This window comes from Simochromis diagramma, unplaced genomic scaffold (assembly GCF_900408965.1).
Source record: "Simochromis diagramma unplaced genomic scaffold, fSimDia1.1 OVJJ01000717.1, whole genome shotgun sequence".
Lineage (NCBI taxonomy): Eukaryota > Metazoa > Chordata > Actinopteri > Cichliformes > Cichlidae > Simochromis > Simochromis diagramma.
Window position 1 is genome coordinate 142,030 of NW_024387503.1, and position 15,156 is coordinate 157,185.

General features: G+C 44.7%; 1 protein-coding gene across 1 annotated transcript in view; it reads left to right on the top strand.

Moving 5' to 3' along the window:
- The window catches only part of gfod1 (glucose-fructose oxidoreductase domain containing 1), a 40,277-nt gene extending 25,338 nt beyond the window's left edge, over positions 1-14,939 (top strand). Inside the window, exons 2-3 of the mRNA XM_040018812.1 lie at positions 7,264-7,457; positions 7,735-14,939. Of these exons, the coding sequence (XP_039874746.1) occupies positions 7,264-7,457; positions 7,735-8,475 (935 nt within the window). The 3' untranslated portion in view covers positions 8,476-14,939. The remainder of the gene's footprint in view (positions 1-7,263; positions 7,458-7,734) is intronic.
- The last annotated feature ends 217 nt before the right edge of the window (positions 14,940-15,156 follow it).

Sequence of the window (15,156 nt, forward strand, 5' to 3'; positions counted from 1 at the left end):
CAGGACTACTTGGTATGTACTAATAGATAAACTGGAAATAAAAGCTTACATGTAATGTCCTCAATCAACTTAGCAATTTAAAATCATATATTGAATTTATACATGAGCTGTTTGTTAAACAAATTGAGAGCAAAGCAGGCTGTTAACGGTCAATGTTAGGTTACATCAAGCGACCAAAACTTCTGGTCTCAGATTTGCTTAAAAACCTTTAAATTAATTAAAAATCCCAGTCTGCAATTAATACAATACAAAATACTACATAGAGTGCACTATACAGGTCATCGGATGTTCAAGATGGGCTTTACATCTTCCAACAACTGCTCACACTGTCAAGGCAATACACCAGACAATTACATCCACGCTCTTTGGTTCTGTCCACCAGTGCAAAAGTTTTGGCGCGAGATATGTGAAGACTTATCAAAGTGTCTGAAATGTAACATTCCAACTTCCCCCTTAGTGTGTCTACTGGGCAGCTTAGATAATGTCACTTCAGAAAAGAATATAGCCCATATGATCTTCACTGCCCTATGCATAGCCAAGAAAACAGTCCTCATGAACTGGAAAAATAAAAATAATCTTAATTCTAACCAATATAGAAATTATCTATTAGATTACATTAGTCTTGACACAGCCTCTGCCACCACATTAGATCAATTGCTCTGGGCCCCTTTTATCAGCTCCATCACCTAGTGGGGGTGGGGGGTCATAGTTTGGTCCCGCCTTCACTGTTGTGATTGGTGAGGGGGTAGGGACAGGCGTAGGGCGTCGGGGGGTTCCCCGGAGGCATCTTCCTTGGGGGGCTCAACCCGGGGTAGCGGTCACGTCCGGTTGGGGGCTCTGTTGGCTCTCAGGTGACTGTTTCCTCGCGGCTGCGTGCAGCGGGGCTAGGGGAGGGTCTGTGCTGACGGACGTGGGTTACTGACCTGGCAACCTGGCTGCCCCTGGGTGGGTCCGGGATGGGCGTGAGGTTCTGGGGGCGCTCCGTCTCTGGGCTGGGGCCCGGGCCGGGCCTCGGGGGCTTGGGTCCTGGTTGGTGTGTTGCCGGGGTTGTGGGCGGGTGGGTGCATGGGGGCCCGGCCCTGGAGCAGGGTGCCGCCGGTGCGTCGAGCCGCCTGGGGGGCTCTTCAACTGGTGGGGGGGATGGCCACATCTTGCAGGAGCTTTCTTCTCTTCAGGAACTCTCTGCAGGAGGGGGAGATACAGGAGAGGTGGAGGAAGATCTCAGCCTGGGCGTTTACCGTCTTATGTAGTCTGGAAGATGAGTGGATGGTGGGGTGGGTGCAGTTTTCTCTGTGGTGGGGTTGGGTGGACTGTCCAGGGCTCTGTGGAGCCGGGGGGCGCTACTGCACTGGGCCCCGGTCTGATGGGCCTGGGCCCCCTTTCCCTGGCGGGTCGCGAAGGGTGGGAGTGCCTACTGGGGTCAGCGGGGGAGCTGGCCCCAGGGAGGGGTTACCTGCCCCTCCCTTCCTTCCCTCCCCATCTCCAGCTGCCTCCCTCTTCCCGCTCCTCCACAACCACCCACACATGCAGGGCCTTGGAGTAGGGGTATGTCACCAGGGTGCAGAGGAGGCTACCCCCCCCTCTGTCCCCTTCTGGCTGCCTCTGCCTCAATTTTATCCCACAACTTAGACATTCACATTATTCACACTCTCATTACACATACATATAGGATCTTGGAGGTGGGCACAATCACGGAGTCCAAATTACCATCAGGGTGTATACCTCACCCCTGACGTCGTTGCCCACCTCTCAATTTTAAATACACTTAGTCATTGAGGGCTAGCAGGAGGGACTATGCGCTTACCTGCTGTTCCTTGGCAGGTAGCTCCATGCCCTCCTGGGTTTTAATTGCACCTTAGAACACATATGCATCAACACTACAATGAGCGGGTGGAGGGAGGTTTGGAGTCTTCTCCCACCCCCATTCTCTGCGGCCTGCTGGAGCGGGAGGGCTAGTAGGAGGAGTTGGCCGTCCGACTGCGGTCTGGGGTGTGGGGCCTCCCTGCTGCTGCGGAGTCGGGGTGGTCTGCCTCTCCCCACCGCAGGGAAAAGGGTAACACCACCTGGGTCTGGGAGCAATTCCCCCCTCCAGGGGCAAGGGTACCTAGACCCGGTTTGTAGAGTACGCTTGGGGAGTGTGATTGTGTGTACAGCGTCTCTTTATGTCTGTCTCCACGTTGGTTGAGTGTGGAGTGAGTGCATATGAGAGCATGAGGGTGGGAATGGATGTTTGTGTCTGTGTGTGCCTGTATGTCTGTGTCTATATGTCAGGTTGGGTATCAGACGCCACCTCTCTGGGGACACCTCAGGCCCTCCAAGGTATGGAGGCCTATCTCCACCCACCACCACTTCCCCTGCCGGTGGCGGACTCCCTCAGGTGTCGGTGTGTTGGTGGTTCTTTGTGTCTGGGGGTGGGCGTCCGGGTACACACCGGCTCACTCCTTGGCGGCCGCTTGTCGGGGCCTGGGGCCTGGGGCTCGCTCGGGCCCCTTTGGAGATGGGGTGCCCCCGGCCTCTCGGCCTGGGGCTCGGTCACTCAGGCACAGCTGGGGACCGGCGGAGCTCACGGGCGCGTCACTGCAACTCCCCCTGGCTTCTGCTCCGCGGCTGCTGGGCGAGCCCTCATCTGGGACTCTCCTCAGCTCTTACTGGAACAGTGGCGCGGCTGCCCCTCTGTTGGTCTTCCATGGTCTCTTGTGTTCTGGGGGCCTCTGGATGTCTGGAGTTTTGATCTCCTCCATACCCGCTTCACACCCTGGAGGACGGGGCTGTGGCCCCCCCACACTCCCTAGCAGATCATTACATGGAGAAACCTTTGGAATGCAAGCATGCTGATCCACACAGGTATGCACACAGGTGTACACATGGGTATTCACAGACGCGGACTAAAGCTTTCTTGGCTGCTGCCTCAAAGCACACTGTGCGCTGTCTATCTTGCGTGCTGCACAATATCGTTTATTATTTAGTAACTATTGATATCTATGACTAGCTAGTTTATTGTGATGGTGCTTTGTTTTCTCTATTATTATGTTGCTCTTTGTTGTTTGCTGTCTCCTCTGTTTGTTTGTTTTTTTTTGTTTGTTTGTTTTTTTCTCCATACAGGTGACCCAGGAGTTTTTTTTTTTTTTTTTTTTTCTCTCTCTTCCCCCCCCTTCTCACCGTCTCTTCTCCCCTTTGGTTTTCTTTCTTTCTCTCCCCCTCTTTCTCTCATTCATTCCCCCTGTCCTATTTATTAAAAAAATAAATAAATAAAAAATATAAAAAAATTTATTAAAAAAAAAAAAAAAAAAAAAAAAAAAAGACAAAGGATGAACTGAAGCTCTGCCATCACGTAATGTCGCATACTGCTGTTTCTGATGTCATTTAAAAAAAAAAAAAAAAAAAAAAAAAAAAAAAAAAAAAAAGGTTACATCAAGCGTCTTGATAAATTCAGTTGGAAGTCTAAGTCTGTCTGACAAAAAAGTTATTATGTTTCTTATTTCTAATTAATTCCTCATTAATTCCTTCCCATATGCTGCACCAGTACACCTAATCTCAGGGTTTCCCCTTAGACTAGGTATTACTTGGTGCTGTTGTTTCTGTAACTAACAAAAATTTCAGATGCAGAAAGGAAGAGAGGTGTTCAGACGCTTGTTCAACAATTTTGCTAGCACATCTGTCTAGAGATGATATGTCTAGAGATTAACATCAATTCAACATTTCTCACTTCCCAATGCTCACAACTGAGTGTTGGAGCATAGATCGCCCACTAAATTGAGCTCTTCAGGTCCCTTACGGGGAGCTGTATATGGCCCACAATACTGCTGTAAGTACACAAACGCAGTATTGTATTTTACCCTCAATCCTTATCCATTCGAGTGCCATTTGTTTACTCTTGGAAGTCCTGCCTATAATCCTAGTTGTACTGATGACACTGTATCTTTCTTTGGCATCCCATCTTTCAAGGGATTCCCATGTGATTTCTTAAATTTACGATTGCTTTCGCTCCATTTCCCATCGTCCTCCTCTTCTTTTTTTTGTACTCTTTGCTCTGTGCTCTGCACTCGTATTTCTTCTCACGCTCCTCTATTCACTTTTAATTCTGGTCTACCAAATACAGCATTAGCGCTGTATCATTTCATCTCCCAGCCGTTGGTTTACTGCAGTGGTTGCTATGATAGCACCTTGTGCTCAGGTGCATCCATAATCTGTTGCGCAAACACACGATGTGTCCTCTCACTGTCTGAGTCACACTTCAGCAGAGTAGCTCCCCTGACTCATCAGTCTGACCTGCCTAAGCCAGGCTCGACCTTTCAGAGCTTTTTAGACAAGGAACGAAAGGTCGTTGCTGATCTGAAGAGAAGCCACTTTTCATCTCCATAAAGGTCACACTTTAGTTTGGCATGACAGCGCAACCATAAGAACAACAGTATAAAAAGTTCCAATATTCTTTGTCATTTTTGTATTGTTTGTATTCTATTGTTCTGTATTGTGTTGTAACTAGGCAAGCTAGTGCTTCATATGAAAACCAAAATACCCCGTCAAGAACATTTAGCATTTAGCCTGAAGAGTCTCACCCGAGGCAGTGTGTCTTTTCCTGTATCTGTTTCTGTGTGTTGCTGCCAAGACGAAGGGGACGTGGGTAAATATTTTTTGCTTTGTGTGTGTGTGCACAGTGGCTGGGTAATGGGTGGGGGGGGGGGGGGGGGGGGGAGGGGCTCCCTTAGCGATCCTCAGAACTGGGTCAGAGGGATTAATATCCTGACCTGGCTAATTGGAGCTGAAGTTCACTTCCAAAACTGCTAGTTCACCCACAGGCAGCCTCAGCCGGGACTCCACTATGAAGCTTTTCACACTCTGAGGGCTCAAGGAATGTGTACAGTATGTGAAGCAATGCTTTTAGATTGTGTGTACATATCCTATATTATTTGACTCCCTGTTGACAGTGTGAATCTAGAGCATTTACAGTGCATTAAGCTAACAGTGGCAGAAGTGGCCACAAGAACAGCTCAGTGTCAGTGTATCAGTCAAAATAAATCCTTAGCAACAGCCCGACACTAGTGGGAGGCTTAGACCCCCCCAGTCAGTCAAAGGTTTTAAGACATAAGCATGATTGTGCAGAGAAAATACCACATTCTTTCACTTACAAATACAAATGGATTTAAAAATGCACCTTTATTCAGTACAGTGGTCTGTAGTTATCCTCTTTGAGTTCTTTATTCTTATCAAACGAAAACAGTACAACAGGTACCACGTGTGGTCAGTCAGAGTTTTTCTAATATGGAACAGGCCAGCCGTTGTTTTGTATTTACCGGTCTTACAAGAGAAAAGGTTCCAACTGCGCGGTTTAGAGGAAGCAGCGTTTCTGCTCCTGTGCCTGTCAGTGGTTGTATGCATCTTTTGTGAAAAGCTAGAACATTTAAGCTAGTTAATGTAGAAAAAAACATACACATAAAAATTGAAATTGAATGTAACACATTATCTTCATTGACAAAAAAGATATAAGTTAACTGGCTTTTTTTTTTACAAGAACCTTGTGGCACTGGCCACACCGCAAACAAAGATGGGCTTCTGTTGAAGTTTATATAGATTTCTGTATACTATGAACTATACTGTGTCACTATGTTGACTTTGTTCTACAGTATGTTTCATCATTTACTATTGTGGCCACAGAGACTGTTTACTTCTGCTTTGCACTGGTTTTATGCATTCAAGGCATCCTCATGATGGATATTTTTTATACTTTGTACAGTATTGAGTGTTATTGATTAACATTGATGTTCTTTGAGAAGATGTAGTAAGGAACAGCACAGCTGTTTCAATGTTTTTGTCATTCAGAGCCAGTTTGACAATCGATTGCAATTTGCAGACAGATTTCAGGGTTTTGCGGGGGGGGGTCTCTTTTCTGTCACTCAGAATTGATTTTGTTTGAACTGTTGGCTCGAGGCAAAATTGGTGCTTGGCCTGATTCTGTTTCGTCTGCCTAGAAACTGAACAACAAATCAATGAGTACGAAGCAACTTACTCCTCAACAGCATATTTTGCAGTACCATCACTATAACGGTGATGTGAGGACAGACATACAGCCTCACATCTTGGTTGTGTTCGGGTGTTTCTGCCACCAGTGGGCCTTTTGATGTGCTGGAAGTGATTTTTATTGGGTTTCGTACACGGTCTTTCTCCTCTCTTCTACCATAAGGCATCCAGTAATGCAAATGAACCCTGTCTAAACCTCTGTGAGCTGTGTGGTCTTACTGTACACCATGGTTATATCTGCAATATCACGCATGCCTGCCAACAATTATTCAACTTATCAAATTAATTGACTTTTTATTTAATAAATCACAACAACTGTTGCTTCATGGCACTTTATATTCTAAGGTAAAGCCAATAATACAGAGAAAACCCACTGGGAGGGGCGGTTAGGTGGATAAAGACAGGACAAAGACACACTTTGGAAGAGATCTAGAGATTAATAATAACTAATAATTAAATGTAAAGAGGTGTATTAACACATAGTGAGTGAAAAAGGTGACTGAAGAAGATGCACTCGATGTGGGCGATCGTGGCTCAAGAGTTGGGTGTTCGCCTTGTAATTGGCATGTTGTTGGTTCGAGCCCCGGCTCGGACAGTCGTTGTGTCCTTGGGCAAGACACTTCAACCGTTGCCTACTGGTGGTGGTCAGAGGGCCCGGTGGCGCCATTGTTCGGCGGCCTTGCCGCTGTGGCTACAATGTAGCTGCCATCACCAGTGTGTGGATGACTGGATGTGTAAAGCGCTTTGGGGTCCTTAGGGACTAGTAAAAGTGCTATACAAATACAGGCCATTTACCACTCAATACATCATGGGAATACCCCAGCAGCCCATCTAAATGGCTTTTAGTGACTTTAGAAGATCTTCATTAGGTTGGGCTGGTGGAGCCAATAATATAGACTGCAAAACTGCCTTTTTGCATGGATTCACCATTGGTGCGCAGTTTTCACTAACAGTTCTCACGGCCCAGATAGGAACTACTTGAAAGTTCATGACATCTTGAGCCAGTTGTTGTGGGAGTTACCACATTTAGCAGCTTTGCATTGTTTCTTCAGGGGAAGGGATGTTTTTATGCTCAAGAGGATATTATGACTCTCTCACTCTCTGGTGGAAGAGAAGAGACGGAAAGTCTCTTCTCTTCCACCTTCTTCTTTCATCTGAACATTTCAAGTAAGCTGTCAGGCTTTTTTAGTACAATAAGTTGCAAGGTTGCATGTCTGATTCCCCGTTGTCTCTCCTTTATTTTATAAGGTATTGGCAAAAATGTAATCTGCGACAGGACCGCCACGCCTCTGGATGCCTTCCGAATGATGTCAGCTGCCCAGTACTACCCCAAGCTGCTGAGCATTATGGGAAATGTTCTGCGTTTCTTGCCAGCTTTTGTTCGAATGAAGGAGCTGCTGGAGGCAGGTTACGTCGGAGAACTTCTGGTCTGTGAGGCCCAGGTATGACCAGAACTACTTCTGTTTATTGCTGTGTGAAGACATTTTATACAAATTGTTTCTTATGCTTTTATCTCGATGTTAGATTGAGTTATAGCAGCACCGGCATAGCAAAGAATCAATGTTGCTACAAGACACTGGTGGTACCCTGGTGATTTGATCCCAGATGCTACCCAACTATCTCCTTTTCATTCTTGCTTTTCCTGATCACAGTCAAGTGAGCCATAATAAAATCTAAAAATCTTGTGCTCCCTCCCCTGTTATCCTCTTTGTCTTAAAGGTCCACAGTGGTAGCCTCCTTGGGAAAAAATACAACTGGAGCTGCGATGATCTGATGGGAGGCGGTGGCCTGCATTCGGTTGGCAGCTACATTATTGACCTGCTTACGTTTCTGACAGGCCAGCGTGCGGCCAAAGTCCACGGCTTCCTCAAGACTTTCGTTAAACAGACCGACCACATTCGGGGCATCCGCCAGATCACCAGTGACGACTTCTGCACGTTCCAGATGGTACTGGAGGGAGGCGCCTGCTGCACCGTCACGCTCAACTTCAATGTCCCCGGAGAGTTCAGGCAGGAGGTGATAGTTGTAGGGACTGACGGGAGGCTAACGGTCACAGGGACAGACTTGTATGGACAGAAGAACAGTGGCGGTGGAGAAAGTGGTGGCGGCCCTGAGCTCCTGCTCAAAGACACCACGCCTCTCGAGAAGGCCTCCCTGCCGGAGAAGGCCTTCAGTGACATTCCGTCCCCTTACCTCACCGGGACGATCCGCATGATCCAGGCTGTGCGGCAGGCCTTCCAGGACCAAGATGACCGGCGGACGTGGGACGGGAGGCCCCTGACAATGGCTGCCACTTTTGAGGATTGCCTATATGCTCTGTGTGTGGTGGATACAATTAAGAAGTCCAACCAGTGCGGAGAGTGGCAGAACATTGTGGTCATGACAGAAGAACCAGAGGTCAGCCCAGCTTATCTGATCAGCGAGGCCATGCGGCGGAGTAGGATGTCCCTCTACTGTTAGCATTTTTAAAACTCATGGTGGCGCTCAAGCAGCATTGTTGGAAGTTTTTTCACAGAGCTGCTGGATTCCAGTTTTGTGTTGAAATTTGTGTTGTCACTGTTACAGAGGCTTTACACGACGACGTGCAGAGAGTTGTGGTTTCCCGTCCTCAGCGGTAGGAAAAGCAATGTGATAAATAATCAGAACTTTATTTATAAAGAAGCTTTTTTTTTCATTTTGGCAGCAGGTTTAAGCCCTTCGGGGAGATGCACTTTTAAATCAAGCTAATTCATGCAACAGAAGGACCTACAGTGGCGGCATATCAGGGAGTGAAACTACCTGCTGGTTAGTTGGTCGATCAGTAGGAGGCGTCCTTGTGGGGATCGCCTTCTAATGTTCCCATTTCACCAACAGATACTTGCAATTTCATATGCTTTTCATCACCCCTGCTGGCTGCTTGATCAAACAGTTATTTGTGCCTCCTGTTTCTCCTTCTCTTCTATATAACTGGTCTAGAAAGACACACACCCTACACTGTGGGTCTGAACAAGGACTGCCAAGGAAGAACGATAGTCTTTTTTTTTAATTGTGCCAGTCTGTTCTTGCTGTAATCTGAAGTACTTTTAGTACTAGTTTTACCAAGTGAATGTTAAAAAAAACAAGTCAGTGTGCTTCTTAGTCATGCTCTGTCTGCTCCGTATGTTTCTCCTATGTGTGTGAAACAAGAGAAAAAAAGAATCAATCATTTGGCTGGTGTTTTTTTTTGGGGGGGGGGTCCCAGAGGACTCTCGTTTTCATATGCAATATAAACAGGCAGAAGGGGCACTAGTTTCTCTCTGAGCCTGAAATAAAGGGTTAGATTAAACTATGGTATGCCTTTATGCAGTTCCAGTCGGCTGTGCATCACCTGCGTGGTTGGTCAGTGTAGCGGTACTCTGACTCGTTTTATGCTATCATTGTAGCAACTTAATCTCATGTGGCACTGAAGTGCAGACAGTCTTGCATGTAAGTTTGCAAGCTATGTGCAGATTTCATTCGCACACTTCTGTGCAATCAGTGCTGCAAACTAATTGCAAGCCTGTGTGGTCTGCCCAGAGCTTAAGTAAGACTGAGAACTTGCAGTAAATCAAACAGTGTAGCAAAGTGTGGGCGACTACATTTTTAAAAAAAAAAAAAAAGTTTTTATTCAAAGTGTTAAGGTTGGTGTTATTTTGTGTTTTTTTTCTTATTGTTGGAACAATTTCATATAGGCCTAAAGATCAAACCCAGTAGCATTAATCCATCTGTCAATAATTCCTAACTACAGTACAGTGTCTGTGGCCCTTGGCCCCACACCCACTGATCCCTGCTTTCAATTATTACATCAAATTTTTACATTAAGTGTTTTTAAAAAGAACAGTTCAGATATGCGTCCAGCATTTTGGCCTCTTTTAGCTCATGTTCCAGTGTTTTGGTTTTGCGTCACTCTCACCGCTCTCACTGACCTTATTTCCAGCAGCAGCAACCACACTGTATGCTGCCATACATATTTTTAAAGGAACTACAAGGTTCCTTCAGTCCACTGATATCTATGTCACCAGTGTGCTCTAAAGACTAAAGTGTATTAAGGAAATTGGTCCATTGACATGGAAACTCAAAGGCTGTTTTAATATGCAACTTTAAGAAAAGGGTTATGGTACTGTAGAAGACTACAACAATAAAGCCATACCAAACAGTACACAATTAAAGCAATTAAAGCTTAACTTGCAGTCCTGCTTTGAACCCCTATAGAGCCAGTGCTGTAGTAGGTGACAGCGCTGTCTGCACTGGTCTGCTGTCAAGATTGAATCTAACTTATTTATTTAGTTTATGCACGGATTGTCAAGAGGAATGAAAACATGAAAACGGCCTACATTGGAAGATTAATATCTCTTGCATTAGAATAGTGAGGAAGCTAATCAGTAAACTATGCTTACACAGACCATCAACACCAAACAGACCAACCGCAGTTGTTTTCTCTGAAGGTGCACATCAGACTATGCTCTAGCTACACTGTAGTTTTAAAACAGTTGTAAGCGTGGCAGGAACCACTGCAGGGATGTTGTCAGCTGCGCTTCAAAGCTGTCCATGTTGGTTTGCTGCTTTGTAAATAGCAACAATACTGGAAAAGAGATGAGCAGTGGCAGTGAAGCAGTTTCAAAATGCCCGAAAGCAATCACATTTTTGATCTTTTGCAGTTCAGAACAATCGATATTATTAGGTGCTACAAGCCCCCACACTGGTTAATATTTTAACTGGAACTTAATTCAAACCCCAGTCCTCCCAACAGCTTTCTATTATCTGGACAAAGGCAAATGCAGCTTTGGACTTGTTATGTAAGCAGAAATGTATGCTGTAAGTTTCATCAGCTGTCGACTAATGCACGTAACAGTTTAACCCACCAATCAGAAAACATAACAAGCAGGTGTGTGACTCACAGCCCAGCTTCCCGGGAAACAGAAACAAACCATCAGAAAGTGATGAAAGCAAATACAGCTGAACTTAAAGTTTATCGTCAGTCGACGCAGGTGAAGGAATAACACCAACCCACAAGCCAAAAGATTGATTTTTTTTAATATGCATTCTCTATCCATAAGCTGTGCTGAAATACTAAATATGTAACGACTACTGAAAATGTACATAAAAATAATATGAAGCAACAATACGCTTTTGTCTAAAGAATTAAATCAGTACTGTATGGGGTTTTTTGTTTTTGTTTTTTTGTACAAACCAAGGAACTGGAACATGTCTGGATGAATGTTAGGGTATTTATTCTATGTTGAAGTTTCCACTGACTGACCTGCAGTGCTATTGTGGGAGCTTAACAGCAGACTGAGGCCTTCGGAGCATTCAGCTTCTTATTTCCATTTATCGGATATTGACCAAAAGAGTCTCTTGTGAAAAGCTTTATGTTTTCTCTTTAAATGCACTATATCAGAAAGCAGCACAACTACACCGTCACCCATGAACTCATAGATCATAGAGTGTCAGTGCACGCTCTTTTATTGTTTACTGTTTAGTGCTTTGCTGAGGCCAGGCCCTCTTTAAAACCCCCTCATGTCACAGAACAGAAATTGAAGAACCAGAAAACACTTTTGCCTAAATAGTTTGCATGAAAAGCGCAGAGTCCTACACTGATAAGCTGCCTCTCAGTACTTCAGGGAAAATATTGCCCCGTGTTTAAACGCCTTATCAAATCTGCATATAGACTTTCCCCCCTTTGTCAGATAAGCTCACAAGATATAGCTATGTAAAGAAAAAACAGAACATGCACAGAAGTTAGACTTGTTTCTTCAGAGTTGAATTTGTCTGTTTATTACCATCAACACAGATTTGGGGAAATGAACCTAAGGGTTGGTCGACTGTGAAGAAGACACTAGATAAGCAGGCACTTAATAGGAAAAAGGAGAGGTCTTTAGGACCCCACTGATATGGCCTTTAACTCATTATACTGCTGTTTGATTTATAGCTCTCTGCTGGAGTAGAACTGGTTGTTTATTTGTCCCTGTTGAGTTCAGCTGGAGGTGAATGATTTGCCTTTCTCGCTGGTTAAATATAGATAGACGCACACAGGGAGGGAAAGGTTGGAGGCTAAATATAACACCTACAGCATATTAAAGGCAGCTTATGACTTAGGTTAACTTTTATTGCAGTAAAAAATGATGTTTTTGCTTTAATTGGTAGCATTTTATTTGCAGGTCTGTTTGGCCCTTATGCACTCTCGTAAAGTCCTCTGTGACTGTGCACTTTGGTGCAGTCAAAGATCTGAGAGTGTGATTTCTGGTTAATTTCCAGTTGGATTCTCTTGTGAGTCCTCCCTGTTTCTGCACAAGTAAATACTTTATGTGCTTATCTCTTCCGATGGAAAATGCATTTTTCAGATCAGTTCAGACTTTCTTGAGGACGCATCTCAAAGGAGGCAACACCTTAAGACATAGGATTTGGAATTTGCATAAAGGCAGAGCTATGAGCCTTCGTATTCTACACGAGGGCCTGACTACGACTGATTAAAGCCAAAACTACGTAGATGTTAGCAGTTGGCTGTGCTGATCAATTTGCTGATAATTAGTATTGTGACTCTTTCCAGTAAACCTCCCAAGCATTATTAGAACATTTTGAATCTCTAAAGTGCTAATTAATTATTAAGAATTTGTGACACGTATCTATTATTTTTACCAATGCTGCCACAATGCCCCCAGGGTGGGGCCCTGATGAATGGATTAGTGGTAGCAGTTTTGGGGTTGGGTTCAGTTCTTGGGCTCACGCTCCAGGCAGGATTTGTGATAGTTGTAAGGAAGTCGATGTCTTTTGGAACAACCATGGAAGGGAGCTTGATCTGCATCATAGACTGTAAAGGATAGATGTGGCTTCCAGGTCCTAAACCTGAAGCCAGTTGAAAAGTGCCTTAAAGCTGTCGAGTCTTACTGAATACAAATATTACGATCCTTAGTAGAGTTTAAAAAACAAAACGAGAACGCAGGGAATCCTTTAGGGCGGGGCTACCTTGTGATTGACAAGTCATTAATATTTAAGTTTGCGGTGTCATAAAAATATTGACAACGCTCAGCTCGAGGCTTCGCAAATCAGTGAATGACATCTGCCATATCCATCTTTTATACTCTATGCTAGGTAACAGTGTTGATGGTGATGTCAAAGGTACACGTGCCATGAGCCAAAGTCTCCTAGAGGTGTTACACTAAAATACTCATCGTGTTTTACTGCACCTATTTTAATGTTGTGGCTGATTAGTGTATGTTGCCTGCTCACACAAGCTCACATTGTTTCAGCAGGTTTTAGTGCCTCTGCACAAATAGATTCAGTGTGCTTTTAGATCAGCCTGGGCCTCATCTAGAAATAAATCAGCTATATTTAGTGTTCCGTGGTCAGAAGACCCATAAACTTAAGTAGACCTTCTTGAGCTCTTCATGTGTTTGAAGCTTATCTGTGTAGGGGTGAGTGCAGGTTTCATTCATTGTCCACACAGAGCCATGGCCCTTCACAGAGACTCAGTTAGTGGATGCAACAAAAACTTTTCATTTCAGCCAGTGTAGATGCTGGATAGGGGAAAAAAACAGTGAATCAGAGAAGAAGTCATTATGAGTGTTGTTACATCACAAGGCTTTAGTGGTCATTAGCAAAGCGTCTCCACCAGCTTTCATCTGTGAACGGAGAGGCAGTGAGCAGCAGTCTGAAACACACGAGGCAATACGTGGCTTCTGAAGCGCTGAATATTTAATGAGGAATGTGAATGAGCCGATACAGCACAGTGTGAGGATGTCATGCATTTTATCTGTTGACTGATTTTATCTTTTTTTTTTCTAAGTTGAACCACTGAGTGTTTTTGCTTTTCATGCTGATGACAAATTTTGTTGGTTTTTCCTCCGCCTGTCAGGATGGCCCGATTGTGCGTTGAGAAAGACGCTGCAGAAAACCTAAACACAAAACAAGAGGTGCTCCGGTTCCAGCACTTTGCCTCGTTTGCTGACAGTCTGACTATGAACCGCTCTGTCTCTGCGTCGACAGCGTTCACTGACTCATTGCTCAGGAAAGGCCTTTGCTCGCTGAGAGGGAGAAAGAGCGAGAAAGGAGGTGGAGGTGAAGGTGAAAACCTCAAAGAGATGCTTCTCATACACTGGGAGACTGTTAATTCGCAGCCGGATCCCACATTGCCAAAACTAAGTCTTGATTTGACCCCTCTCATCTCATTCTTTCACACTCACTCCTCTGTAGGTTTCCCCCTCCCTCTGAGGTTCCTTTTTTCAGCCACTGCTGAGAAAGTTGATTTGCTTTACTTTGCATCAATCTCTCCTTTCACTTGTCCCCTTTTCCTCCCTTTCCCCTTTCTATCGTGAGCCAGGTTGAAGCCTGGAGGAAAAGCTCACTGGTGCTTCTGCAGACCTCCCTCTCATCTTATTTGTTGTTTTCACAGCCACACAAAGGCCGCTCCGTTCACTCACAGGTTGTGAATGCCTTTCCACAGCTGACTCTGGCCGTGTCTTGCTTGCTTCCCGCTCCACAGATATCCATTTTGATGCTGTATTGTGACTATATCTGATATTTATTGTTCTGTATGTATATCGTGGATGCATGGACCTCTGTAGATACTGTAATTTGAACTCTCAAACGCATATTTATGGGTCTTACTAGAGAGAATGTACTTGCTGTAGGAATAATTTATATTTTCTATCCGTTAAGGAGGTCAGTTGGTGTCACAAATAAACGCCCTGCTGTAATGTTTTGTTTTTTTGTTTAGTTTTTTTTGTTCTGAGTGACTGTGTAACTTCTGTTTCAGTGTTTACTGGCAAATCTCCCTGCACCAGTGCTCGGCATTGATCGAATGTGTGTGGCTAAGGGAATGCGTGAAAGTGGGGGAAAATAAAGTGTGATCTTGTGTTTGCGACATGGTTTACAGCTTCAGCACTTGTCTAATGCTGCAGTTTCTATGGAATAAACAATATATACATACACGATGGCTCTCATTTCATTTTTCCTCAGTTAGATACTGGGCCACCACATGCTGGCAGGACTGCTTCAGCACACTGATTCTCCAAGTCTCTGATACTCTACTGGAACCAGGCACCCATTTCTTCCGTTATTTAGTGTTTTTATGACAGTCGTGGAATGCACCATCTTACATATTGCTCTTTAACATTTCACTGATAGGTACGTGTTCCATTGGTTTTA